Source organism: Diaporthe amygdali (assembly GCF_026229845.1).
Source record: "Diaporthe amygdali strain CAA958 chromosome Unknown NODE_35_length_488319_cov_65_809586, whole genome shotgun sequence".
Taxonomy (NCBI): Eukaryota; Fungi; Ascomycota; class Sordariomycetes; order Diaporthales; family Diaporthaceae; genus Diaporthe; species Diaporthe amygdali.
Genome location: NW_026517055.1, coordinates 89,853 through 102,220, shown reverse-complemented (window position 1 = coordinate 102,220; position 12,368 = coordinate 89,853). Strand labels below are relative to the sequence as shown.

Here is a 12,368-nt window from a genome sequence, read left to right as displayed (position 1 = left end):
CAACTTCTGTTAGTAGTATAATCCGCCGAGCGTGTTCTGCTCATATGCAGGCGAGGGACCACTTCTTATGTACGCGCACAGCGGCCGGACTTCCTATTTTTGGCGCCAAAGGACCTGGCCTCAACGGTTGGCTGGTGGAAAGCAACAGTCCAGACCCGTTTCAAGCCCGGCCTTGGTCGGTGGAGTGGATACCGCCCGAAACTGCAACGGGCCGGTCGACGACGGTCGAAGATCAGAGAATAGCAACGTAGGCACTGACCACGTCTGGCGGTTTTGTCACTTTCCCCGATTGTGCCCAATGACGTCCGTTATAATGCGGTCCTGTCCGTGCCGTTAGCTGGCGCGTGATGCGTGGGTCCTCTCCGGATTGCTCCACTGGGCGGTCACGATCCTTGGCTCTGTGGTATTCCCGCGCCTCATTGTTGGCGAGCTGACATGTCGGTCGCGGATTCATCGCCCAGGACGTCATTACATAGCCCCAATTGGACGGCCGCATGGCCATGAAACAGGAACATATAATGAAGCCAGCGGCCGCGATGTTTGGGTGTTGTTTCGTTTGCAGAAGCAGTCCGCTCAGCCTCTTATCACCCCCCCCCCTTACACTCTACCACACTGATACACTGTCCGCCTGAACAACAAGACAGTCGTGACCAATCCAATCTTCTCCGGCCGCCTTCATCTCATACTTGCAAAGGCCAGCCATACCATGTCGAAAGCAACTAGTGCGGCCACTGCCGAGAACCCTCGGAAAGACGCCATCTTACACCTCGCCCGAGATGACCACGCCATGATGAGCGCGTACGGCAAGGCCAGCTTTTCAGCCGTACGACAAAATACCTACGTGACAGCAGTAGCAGCCTTCGCTGTCATTGGTGCACTCTGCTTCGGCATAGACCAAGGTATGCTACCAGAGAGGGACATGCCTTCGTCACAAACACCCCTGTGTAAGCTTGGCGAAACTAATCCCACAACGAACAGGCCTGATGTCCGTCATCCTCGTAATGAAGCAATTCCAACAACAGTTCCCCGAGCTTGCAGACGGCGCACCATCACAAGGGTTCTACAAGGGCCTGGTAACAGCCCTCCTCGAGCTGGGCGCCTTCATCGGCGCCTTCGCAGCGCCCCACATCTCGGATCACCTGTCACGGCGAATGGCTATGCGCTTCGGCTGCTTTTTCTTCCTCGTCGGCGCGGCCATCCAGACCGGATCCATGACATACGACACCGTTGTCGCGGGCCGTTTCGTCGGCGGCATCGGCATCGGTTTGCTGTCGAGCACCATGTCGGTCTACATCAGCGAGATCGCGCCGCCGAACATGCGCGGTATGCTGCTGGACCTCAATGAATTGTTTGTCGTGCTCGGAATAGTAATTGCGTACTGGACCTGCTTCGGCACCAGGTTCCTGGCCGGCGCCGCGTCGTTCCGCGTGCCGTTCGGTTTGCAGATGGTCCCCGGCGTCATCCTCCTGGTCGGCTCTTTCGCCATGCCGGCTAGCCCGCGGTGGCTGGCCATGAAGGGCCGCGACGACGAGGCCCTTGTCGTGCTTGCCAAGCTCCGCCAGCGCAGCACCGACGACATCCTCGTCCAGGCTGAGTGGCTCGGCATGCGGGCCGAGAACAGGGTCACTAGCGAGGTCCAGATCGAGCGACACCCTACACTTCAGACTGGGACTTTCAAGGACAAGGTGAAGCTAGACCTATGGGCCTGGGTTGATACCTGGCGCCCCGGCTGCTGGCGTCGGACTCTGGTCTCGGTCCTTCTGTGCTTCTTTCAGCAGATGATCGGCATCAACGCCCTCATCTACTATGCCCCATCAATGGTCGCCGCTCTGGGCTTCTCTTACGAGGAGCAGCTCGTCCAATCTGGCATCATCAACGTGACACAACTGGCTGGCACGATCATTAGCTTCTTCTTGATTGATCGCCTCGGCAGGAAGCCCCTGCTTGTCCTTGGTTCAATCGGCACCACCATTTGCATGGTCATTGTTGGCGTCCTGATTAAGCTTTTTGGCGAGTCTTGGTCCGCGCATGGCGCCGAGGCCAAATGCGCTCTTGCATTTCTCAACCTGTACATGGTCATCTTCGGTTTCAGCTGGGGCCCAGTTCCTTGGGCCATGCCATCCGAACTCTTCAGCTCATCCCTGCGTGCACGTGGCGTCGCCTGGTCGGCAATGTCAATTTGGTTGTTCAACTTCATCGTCGGTCTCATCGTCCCTCCCATGCTGGAGAGCATCGGCTGGGGAACCTTCATCTTCTTCGCCGCCTTTGCCACTCTCGCCGGAATCTGGACCCTCTTCTGTGTCCCTGAGACCAAAGACAAGACCCTCGAGCAGCTGGACAGGCTTTTCAATGATGCAACTGGGCAGAAAGACGAGGAGCGCCGGCAACGCATCCTAGCTGGTCTTGCGGTGGAGATATACGGGCAAGGGGGACGAAAGCTCACGGGAGATACTAGCTCAGACTCTAGCTCAGATAAAATCCGTGTGGAGAGACATGAGGAGGTGTGATTTCTTGGAGTTGGGGAACCGCTTTGTTTCGGTCTTTTTTTGGGGGGGGGGGAGGGGGGTTATCTTTTGCCATTGATTCATTCTAGTTTGGTAGCGAATGGCGTTGTTGATTCAAATATCAAGATACCATTTATTGTTCATGACCTTTCTCACATATTCAGTGAGCTCTGACCTCAGGTCTGCAGTGATATGGTATCCACGAATGAATGACAGTGTTGGTTTGGCTTCCCGTACGGGTAATTCGTCACGAAACGAAGGGTTTGTAGTGGTGTAGATTCTGCTTGGTTGGTGTTGAGGTTGCAGCTGAAGGCTGCAGCCTACGTACGTCTGGCTATAGGCTGGGCAGTCAAGTGACTGGCAGCTGGCGCTGCCATCGATAAGGCTAGTCTGTCCAGTGCATACTGCGTACGCTACTATTCCCACAGACAGAGAATATAAACACTTGATCAGCGACTTGAATCAGTGTTAGGGCAATACAGCCATTCACCTTATCAATGTTAAATCTATGATCCGTCTATGATTCTAATACCAAAATCATCCCAAGCAATCAAACAGCATCCTCATGACATGTGTCCCATGTCGACGGCCGCAAAATGAACCTCAGCTCAAGAAGCTGTACTACTGAAAGCCTCATTCTACGACAATCCTAACCCAGCTTCTTGTCACCCATGATGAAGCCGCTCCTCCCAGTATTGAAGAAACAGCTCTTTCAAGTCATCAAGGCCCCGATGTATCAGGCAGAGGCAGAAAGACAAGATCAGCCGGGGAAAACTGCCTGGCGTCGTGGTGGCCTCGCAGCTTCTGGTACCAACAAAGGATCCCCGACTTCTGGAGGTAGGACTCCAGCATCCAAAACCTCTTGTACCCATTCTGCGCCTCTCTTGATTCCATAGTTATCCCACATTCTGTGTCGTAAGTCTACCACTAGTTTGTGGTTGCGACCACCAGGAGCACGCTCACCACAATAAATATCCTTCTGACTCCGGTGCGGGCCGTAGTCTTTCACCCCATTATAATATGGTCTCCCCTTAAAATCGAGACCATGAATCACAAATGTGTCGGGCATGAAGTAAGTCAAGATGTGCTTGGCATGGGATGGGCCAAGGGGCTCTTTTCTGATCCCAGCGAAGGTACTGTAGGAAGGGCGTGTCAGAGGTTGGGACCTTTGAGCTTTACGACGTGACTGGCTGACTCACCCATTGATCGCTTGCAACACCTGGTCCATCCGTTCTTTGCTGACCAGAGACTCTGTGTATGGGTCGAGATATAGCCTTACTCCAGCTTTCCCCTTGACCCTCACTCTTCTCTCGATCATAACCAATATTGCTTCGATGGCGTAAGCCTTAAGCGTTCTGTCAGAGGCATCGATGAAGAGATCGAGCCACCTCAAGTTATTGCCATTCTGTATCGAAGTAAGAAAGGTTTTAAGGTGCGAGAGACCTGTGAGAAAGCATCTGTAGACATCTCTTGGGCCGGAGGAGGTGTGTACGTCCTCCCTCTCTGGAGACGCAATCTTGAGGTTGAGCTTCAGTGCTGTTGCGTGAATGAGGTACTGGTGGGGCATGATGCAGGTCAGCTGCGAAGGATCGACGACAGGTCCGAGGGTGACGACGAATTCAGTGCGATTGCACAGCATGGGGAACGCCTCGGAGTATAGCTGTTGGCATGTTCTCAGGATCGGGGTGAGGGTCGTTTTGCCGCCTTTATCTATATCACTAAAGAAATTGGCAGTATTGTCGTAAGTGTTGCCACGGATATAGAAGCAGACATAGAGATAGTCTCTCAGCCCATCGATGATATCCGTGAAGAGAAAGTCGTATATCTTGATAGCTATTCCAGCTGGAATGCCTAAAAGCGTGGGCTGGGTTGTTGTGTCTCCATCAGAGTCTGTTGAAGTTGTGTATCCATAAGAGTCTGTTGAAGTTATGTATCCATAAGAGTCTGTTGAAGACATCTTGACAGGAAGCAATGTTCGAATGGCGCTTTACTCTGGTAGTGGAACAGAGCCCGACCTTGAGTCCCGGAGCTAGAAGTTTGATGGAGATGATCTGGCTAAGAGAAAGAGAGAATGCCGGGGAGAAATTGTATGCGTGGAAATTTCCAGAGTTGTTGCTGACCCTCTGGACCTGGAAAGTAAACAATGCGTTCTTAGTCCAAGGCCGCCTCAGGGAAAGTGCCATCATTCATGATCCTGGTCTGGAAGATCAGACCTTTTGGAAGGGGTTGCAAGCGGAAGTTGCGAAGCCGCCGATCCAACTCCCAAGATTGTGAAAGGAAGAACCATATTTCAATTTGATACTGGTGAGAAGGCTTGTGGTAGAGATTTGATTTCCATCTTCCCAATTAATCAAGCCAAAAAAAAGCATGAGCGAGGTAGCAGTACGCAGCATAAAGTTGCTATGTAATTAAATTTATTCTAACTACTTCGTCGGCCATTCCTTGCTATCATGATCTCCGATATCAGAAGAGCTAGACGTCGCTTCCCCGATCGGAAACATGGTCTGCCTCTGCTCTGGTGGCCACCCGCGTGGTGGTGGCACATTGTCAGGCTCATTCAATGGCCATTCTGGATATGATAACGGCATTGCGTACTCCACAGGACTCGACATGGTGGCATACGTATCCACGATCCCACCGATTGTGCTGTTTCCAGTCTTTCCAGACCTCACTGTGACGCTGTCCTCCACCATCAACGTGTCGCTGGGCCTGCGATGTAAGCTCTGGCTTGCAAGTGGCGCGGCTGAAGTCTGCTGCAAGAACTCATGCCTCGCCATGCTGGCACTTCGGATGGGCACACTTGTTGAGTATTTGTGCATTTTATGCCTGCTGGTAAATGTGGATATCGAGGGCACATCGGAATTGCTACGCGCCAGGCGCTGATGAATGATCTCGGGAGCGGTAGGCCGTGTTTCGGCGTCTGAAAACCTGCCAGGAGGCATTGGGAAGGCGTCGACCTTCACATCGGCCGTCTTTAAGCTGTTCATCCTCACGGGACCCTCGCGGCTGATGCTGAGGTCGGTGCCTCTCTTCGGGTATCGGCTTCGCCCGTATCGACTCCCGCTGTATCCAAACCTGCTGCGGATTGTGGATCCGTTCAGGACCGGCCACACTCGGACTGCAAGTAGCCTGAGGGTCGGAAGACTCGTGCAAATCATACCGACATTCAGCTCCTGCCATGCGTTAGTCAACTACTATTGAACCCGAAAGTGGGCATTCTGGACGATTCTAATGAAAACGGATAGGCAACCGCAGCGGGACAAGGGTTATACTGACTATGGTCGACCATATTGCTACCGATGTGTTGTCCCAAGTCGCATTCGAAGAATTGGCATATTTCATCAATGACTGAAGCCGTAAGATGCTGACAACGGTCACGAAAGTGCCGACGAAAAACATCAGGCCAACACCGACCTTCTTCTTCCAATGCAGTTTTAGACCAGGCAGCTGAGAAAAAGGGATCGCCAACATCCACACGTCCAAGGCGACGCTCACCGCCGCTCTAGCAGGCAAGGAGTTAGCAATCTTGGCACTAAAGAATCCCTGTTGAGGTCCCAAGACCACAATTATTGGATGAAGAATAGTGAAAGAACAACTGGGACGGTACATACTGAATCCATACAATGGCGTGGAGGTTTATGCATTTGCCTTTGTGCTCGCCATCCCATGATTCCCAGAAGAATGATATAGGCGAACACTCAAATATGGTCACAAATAAGAACGTGACACAGAATATGACAATGAGCACGACCGTTCCCCAGAGTACTCTTCGAACAGGCCGTGCAGGAAATACCCGGAGATAGAAAAACAAAAGTGACAGTTTGACCATGGGGATGCCTATGACGTATAGGATCTGCAGGATATAAAAGCACTTGGCGAACATAGTGATGTCGTCAAATGATAGAGTCCAAATGTCACGCCCGAGTCCATAGCCTCCTGCCCCGAGAGTAGCAAGTAGCGTGGAGGGGATTCCGAGGATAAGCGTGGCCAGTATGATCCAGTCATCCGTACCAACACTTCCGGTATCGCCCAGAAAGATCCTGACATAGAGCCGTATGCCTACGACAATGGCGGACAAAGCAAGCAGCGCATACGAGATGACCTCCAAGGTGAGCCTGCGGTCTCGGACTGGCGCATTGCATGTAGTCGAGCTGATGTTGAGTGTGGTGAGCGCCTCCTTTACTGTGCAACTTGCTAATACGCACGAGGAGACGTTGGCCTGCAGGGTCCTGCTCTCGCAAATGCATGTTTGGTTGGTGATGGGACATGGCGATGATGGGCTTGTCAGTGTTTCCAAGAGGCAAGACAACTAAAGATTGTTAGGAGTATTTCTTGAGATGTCGGGAACTTGAACGCACCGCACAGCTTGGCACACCGGCCAGCACCGATGCCTGGCTGAAAGCTACTTGTACCGTGCTAAGAAGGACGAGCAACTTGGCCAAGGGCACCAGCATCGTTACGAATGGGATGCGTGTCGTGTTCGGGAGGTGTTCCTCTCGGAGAACAACATGCAGCGCAAGGCAGAAGAGAAACAAGGGAGACCAGGATGATAATGTCGTCCGGATTCGACGGCATGCATCCCAAGCCGGGGGGCCGAGAACTCAAACATAATACATACAGGATTGAAGATAAGACCAAGGCACATGGAGCACGATACAATATCGGTGCTCTGTTTCAACATGCCCTTCTGAGATCAACGCCCGCATGTTTCGCAGCAGGCTGTGGGGCAGTCTCCCGCGCGCCCTCGTGCCATGCATGAACCATGCCCATTGGAAGCTGCGCGCTCGCGAATCGTGACGAGAACCTTGTGGTCCCGGCTCATCTCGCTACGGAGGGATTGGCCGAGTGAGTGGTGAGTTTCCGCGAGCGGACCTAGCACACGCCAGGGAAACACCCTCTCGCGGCGATGCGACTCTGGAGCCAAGCGCTCGGAGCGCAGGACCGGCTCGCGGGGGGATCCAGAATCTTGGGATATCATGACTCGGCCGCTTCTTTTGCTCCATCACGAACGGCTAGGACCCCGGGACCTGCAGCACTATCTGAATAGATTGGGATGAACTGCGGGAAGATAACCGTGTTCTGCCAGTCTTCAACTGGGCATTACATAGTCATGAGGCTGCTTTCTGATTCAGGATGGGTTTATCAGTGGGTATTTCTACCTTAAATGAGTGTCTCCCGCTGTAGATTCGGGACCATGGATCGCGAGGCCCTCTTTTCTCGACAAGTAGTGCGGTAAATGAGGAAACCTTATTTGTCTGATGTATCACATCGCCTCCCTGCGAACGGTCCTCTAGTCACAACGGTGGGTTCTAGCGAACAGACCCGAACGAGCACGCAACCACCATGCGCCCCGAGACCATTCTCAACCCTGGACTGTCTTTACTCATCTTGTCCGTTGGCGCCATTTGAAATGGCTTCACGTATTTGGTAGCTGATGTGACTTTTGCACGCATTAAAAAAGCTCTATTCTTCGATTTTTTGTGTTCACAGCGCGACAGGTTGAGACTAAATTTTGCTCTCCGGCTGAGCCTATGGATATTTAACTATATCATAACACACGGTAGACTGGCGATCAAAATTGCCATCTAAAAGCGAGCAAGAATCTCGACGCACGGCACGCGATTGTCGCAAGAATGTTTTCCCATTTGGCACCAAAAATAGCAATTGACTAGACATCGACCAGTCACACCTACGAAAACGTAATCGCAGTTGAAACTTTCCACGGAAGTGATGGAATCATCATCAATACAACCTGTGCTGAAATGCACGCCAATCGGTTGCTTCTAGACTCCAGTTTTGGGGGTTATGGTTCTCGATGACTATCCCAGCGCCAAAGAAGCTCAAGCTCAAGCCTTCGCCGGCTTGAGACCCAGCAGTTCCGCCTCGACGTCGACGATATTGGGCACCTCCTCCTTCAGGCTCGGAGCAGTCGGATTCCAACCAAGATATTTGCGAGCCCTCTTTGCCTGGCCACGTGAGTTTAAGCCATAGGACGCCGCCTCAAATCCCGCGATTTCCTTGGCCTCGGCGACATCGAGAGGCTTGACAGTCGATTAGCTTTTGCAACGGGCGGAGAGAAGGAAGAGCCCGGAAACTTACCTCCAGCTTGGTGTCCTTGATGTAACCTCTGGCATGCGCGGCCTCAGCAACCCATTGCGCAACCTCGCCCCAGACGTGGTACCCTCTCTCAGCTAAGAGGTAACCTTCTTTTGGGCCCCAAATATGGCCATCGATTTCAGGCTTAGGGTTGAGTGCGGCATCTACCATCTTGATGTACAAGTCGGTGAGGTCGTCTAGTATGCGTCAGTCACCTGCTACGGAGCCAGAATCAATGTATTCTGGAAGATTTCAATAAAGCCCGGATGGGTAACCGCAGCGAAGAAGAATTATACGTACGAACGTGGACATCATCCATGGACGCCTTTCCAGTCCCAATGATAGGTGCCTTTCCACGCTTTAGCGTCATGTTGGCCATCACGTAGACTTGTCGACTCCTAGTGTTGCCGACTCCTCTGCCCTTTCCATAGATGGTGGGAGGGCAGATGATTGCCGCCTTGATCGCCGGATGCTCAGCAGCGGCCAGCACAATCTTGTCGACATTGCGGTGGAATGCGTGGTCAGGGAGACCGGTAAGCGCATCGATGCCCTCGAGATCATTGTACGGCTCGTAAGCCAGCGGCTGCCCATACCGATCGGCATCAGTGTCCTGGTAAGTCAGAATGCCTGTGCCGCCAGTGTGGATCCAATAGCCTGGCTTTTCTTTGCTGTGCCCTGCTGCAAGTCCTGCCGCAAAGGCCTTGGCTGCTCCTGCATGATCTGATGCGTCGGCAGTGTCTACTCATTGATCAGAAGTCGTTCAACTCGGACGATGAGGACACAAGGCAGAGTTATGATATTGACACGTACGGATGAGGATGTCAGTCTTCGATGCCTCTTCCTCCAGCACCTTGGAGTCGTCTAGCGTGCCGTACACAATTCGGACATTGGGATACTTCTCCTTGACGGGCGCAGCCTTAGACTCGTTTCTGACCAGAAGAGAGTACTCAAAATCCGGATGGGTCTTTTCCAGGACATAAAAGATGTCCCCGCCAGTATACCCCGTGATTCCTGTCCTGCAAATTTGCACTCTGTCAGCTTCTTCGAGCTCCGATCGTGAACTACAGTCTGGAACAACTCACAGGAAAACTTTCACCATTTTTGAAATATTTCACTGTTCGATCACTGAATAGCGAATGAAGCCTCGGTTCGGAGGATATCAGAGAAGCGCAATTCTGAAAGAGGGGATTGATTATGAACAGCCACCTGATTACAAACACATTGCCGCGACGACACCTTCAACATGACGTCCTCGAGCTGGTATACCCTAACCCGCGCTTAAACATTCTTCCACTAGCCGTGATGTCATCACTACTCCTCAGAAGCTACTCGATGATGGTCGAAAACATTCCAGAGTATTAGGGCCGATGTAACCGGCAAGACATAGATGGGTTCGATCACCGGGAGAGTCTTTACGCTGAACAGACCGTGACCATACAAAATCATCAACTAGGAGGTTTACACCGCACACCACCCGCGTGTTAAAGATGTCCCTCGCAGCATTCCGTCGGCACAACCAGCACGACGAGCTAGCCCAGCTAGCCGAGTCGCACTTCCAGCATGACCTGACCACAGACGACCGCGAGGTTCTCAAAGGAGCTGCCAAAACAATCAGCTGGCACGCATCTCTCGGCTCCATTGTCGGCCTTGGCCTCGGTTGCTTTCTTGCGTATCGAGTCCGCGGGCTCCGGAGGAGCTGGTTCAACGAATTTAGAACATCTGATCAGCCGAAGCAGGTCATTTTCCAGAGCGGAAAGACAAGTGCGTCCTGATTGTCGTGTCAAGTTACTGACTAATAAATATTGGACTAACGTGACCCTCGCAGTGGATGTGCCAGACGTGACATCGAAGCTGGCGCCGTCACCTGTAGGAGACTTTGCGGCGTACTTCTTCCTAGGCATGGGAGGGCTGTTCCTCGGAGGCGAGACCGGTTTCCTGACCGGCTCGTCTATAGCGGCCAGAAGGGTCAGAGCGGATGCCGAGAGACGCAAGCGAGTCGAGGATGCGTACCGAGCTTTCAAAATCGATTTGCTTCAGAAAGAGGTGAAAGCGCTTCAGCAAGGTGGTGCTGTCTGGTAATCATGAAGCTGTGGAGAAGTGCAAGGACAAATCTCTGCCCAAGACAGCTGAACAAATCGCCTGAAAAGGGCGCTGAACTCAGCTCGACACTCACAGCCGTCCCTGAGATACGCACATCAGAAACATGTACTGTATGTATTCTTGTGAAGTGAGTCCCTAATATGGTTATTCATGGTTGGTCATGCAGGGAATGGTAGTTCTTCAAATTTAATGTTGTAGTTGAGAAAAATTACCTCAGTCCTGGGGCATTTGCTGAAGTGCCTCGACATTGAAAACTCGATTCTTCCAACAAGTGCGCCATTGCTTACTCTCTTAGTGTCACATTTCACACCCACGTATCGCTGAAGAGAGCATAGTCATGGACCATCTCACTTGTCCGAAATCTAGTCGATGCAAAGTAGTGATAAGTCTGCATCTCGGAATACAAGATGTAGCAGAACAGATTTAGAACAGGAACCACGAACCTTGTGACAATGCCGGACACGATATTACCTAGTGTAGTACACGGAGGCTCCTGTTGTAAGGTACGGCAGCGGATACTGGAACGTACCAGCATTTACTGATCAACTACTCAGCATAGTTCTGTGGCTGTCGTAAAATCTGACGGCCGTGGCGAGGTGAAATGGATAACTGTAAGTCAAATATTCACAACCTCTTAAAAGCATGGAAGCACATCAGCTTTTGTCCATAAGGAGGAGTATGCTACTAATCCCCTCAGGCACAGCAAATCCACGCTCTCTCTGGGCACTTTAACGCAACTCAAGTATTTTACGATTAATCTGATTCTACTGGATTCAATGAACACCTGCGTGGTCCTAACTCTCCTATCGTTTCCCCGCCTCCTACCTCGTCACGTTGCAAAACGACAGGGTTTTGAGCGATGCCAGGGTTGTAAAATTAGTCTGTAGTTTTAGTCAGACTACAATTAATCTGTAGTCATGTAGTCGTAGTCAGCCCGAAGGGTTGACTACATGTAGTTTGGTAGTCTGTAGTCCGAAGAGCTGACTACAAAACTACGTGATTACAGAATAATTGTAGTTTTAGTCAGGCTACTGACTACAATTATACAGACTAATTCCAACCCTGAACCAGGCTAAACATCCTGTATTTGGCTGTCCAATGGTTCCAGGAAAGCAAGAATATCATTAATAATTCTTGAAGAGCGTTAGAATTCCTTGCTATGCCTGGTTGAATGAAATTTGTCAAACACACCTATCAAGCTTCGCTTCCTGCTGCAGTGGGCTTCTAAGCGAGGAATGTTGAAGAAAGGACCACGAGCACGAGAAAATTGGAGAGTGCTGATGTCCGCTGACATGTTCAAGCTCATATGATGAGCAAATACGGCCTTGAGCTTCACTTCCCGGGCATGGTCAATCGTCATGTATGAACTCGCCTGAGATCAGTTGACACCCGAACGAAGCCATTTTCGATCCTGGCGCAGATTTACTGGTCGTCACAAATTCGCGATAGCAACGCCAAGTCGGTCAAGACGGGGGGTATAATATTCTCCGAGTCAACGCCAGCTGCTAACGAAAACCCGCTGAGTGCTCTCCAGGTCCGTCTCGACTCTCCACAACCAGTTCCCACGACGGCGGCGAAGATGCCGACGTAATCGACGACAAAACGCTCCGCATCACTGGTTCCCTCCCTCCCATTCAGGACTCCCCTTCGGCGGTTCGAATCACAGTC

The 12,368-nt window shown here is 51.8% G+C and overlaps 5 protein-coding genes across 5 annotated transcripts; 2 read left to right on the top strand and 3 right to left on the bottom strand.

Moving 5' to 3' along the window:
* Positions 1–706: 706 nt before the first annotated feature.
* J7T55_011223 (uncharacterized protein) lies at positions 707–2,507 on the top strand (the record flags this gene model as incomplete). The annotated part of the gene is made up of 2 exons (XM_053133104.1): positions 707–899; positions 979–2,507. The coding sequence occupies 2 exons, from the start codon at positions 707–709 to the stop codon at positions 2,505–2,507; spliced, it is 1,722 nt and encodes a 573-aa protein (XP_052988896.1).
* A 717-nt stretch (positions 2,508–3,224) lies between these two features.
* Positions 3,225–4,461, bottom strand: J7T55_011222 (uncharacterized protein; the record flags this gene model as incomplete). Its single annotated transcript, XM_053133103.1, has 4 exons — positions 3,225–3,412; positions 3,468–3,640; positions 3,704–3,909; positions 3,970–4,461. 4 exons carry the CDS (start codon positions 4,459–4,461, stop codon positions 3,225–3,227), a joined length of 1,059 nt encoding a protein of 352 aa, XP_052988895.1.
* Positions 4,462–4,927: 466 nt separating this feature from the next.
* On the bottom strand, positions 4,928–7,482 carry J7T55_011221 (uncharacterized protein; the record flags this gene model as incomplete). Its single annotated transcript, XM_053133102.1, has 5 exons — positions 4,928–5,677; positions 5,781–6,006; positions 6,116–6,813; positions 6,863–6,999; positions 7,266–7,482. The coding sequence occupies 5 exons, from the start codon at positions 7,480–7,482 to the stop codon at positions 4,928–4,930; spliced, it is 2,028 nt and encodes a 675-aa protein (XP_052988894.1).
* Positions 7,483–8,350: 868 nt separating this feature from the next.
* J7T55_011220 (uncharacterized protein) lies at positions 8,351–9,699 on the bottom strand (the record flags this gene model as incomplete). Its single annotated transcript, XM_053133101.1, has 5 exons — positions 8,351–8,545; positions 8,604–8,797; positions 8,901–9,338; positions 9,411–9,616; positions 9,683–9,699. The coding sequence occupies 5 exons, from the start codon at positions 9,697–9,699 to the stop codon at positions 8,351–8,353; spliced, it is 1,050 nt and encodes a 349-aa protein (XP_052988893.1).
* Positions 9,700–10,087: 388 nt separating this feature from the next.
* On the top strand, positions 10,088–12,291 carry J7T55_011219 (uncharacterized protein; the record flags this gene model as incomplete). Its single annotated transcript, XM_053133100.1, has 5 exons — positions 10,088–10,361; positions 10,426–10,675; positions 10,748–10,810; positions 11,260–11,311; positions 12,100–12,291. The coding sequence occupies 5 exons, from the start codon at positions 10,088–10,090 to the stop codon at positions 12,289–12,291; spliced, it is 831 nt and encodes a 276-aa protein (XP_052988892.1).
* Positions 12,292–12,368: the final 77 nt, after the last annotated feature.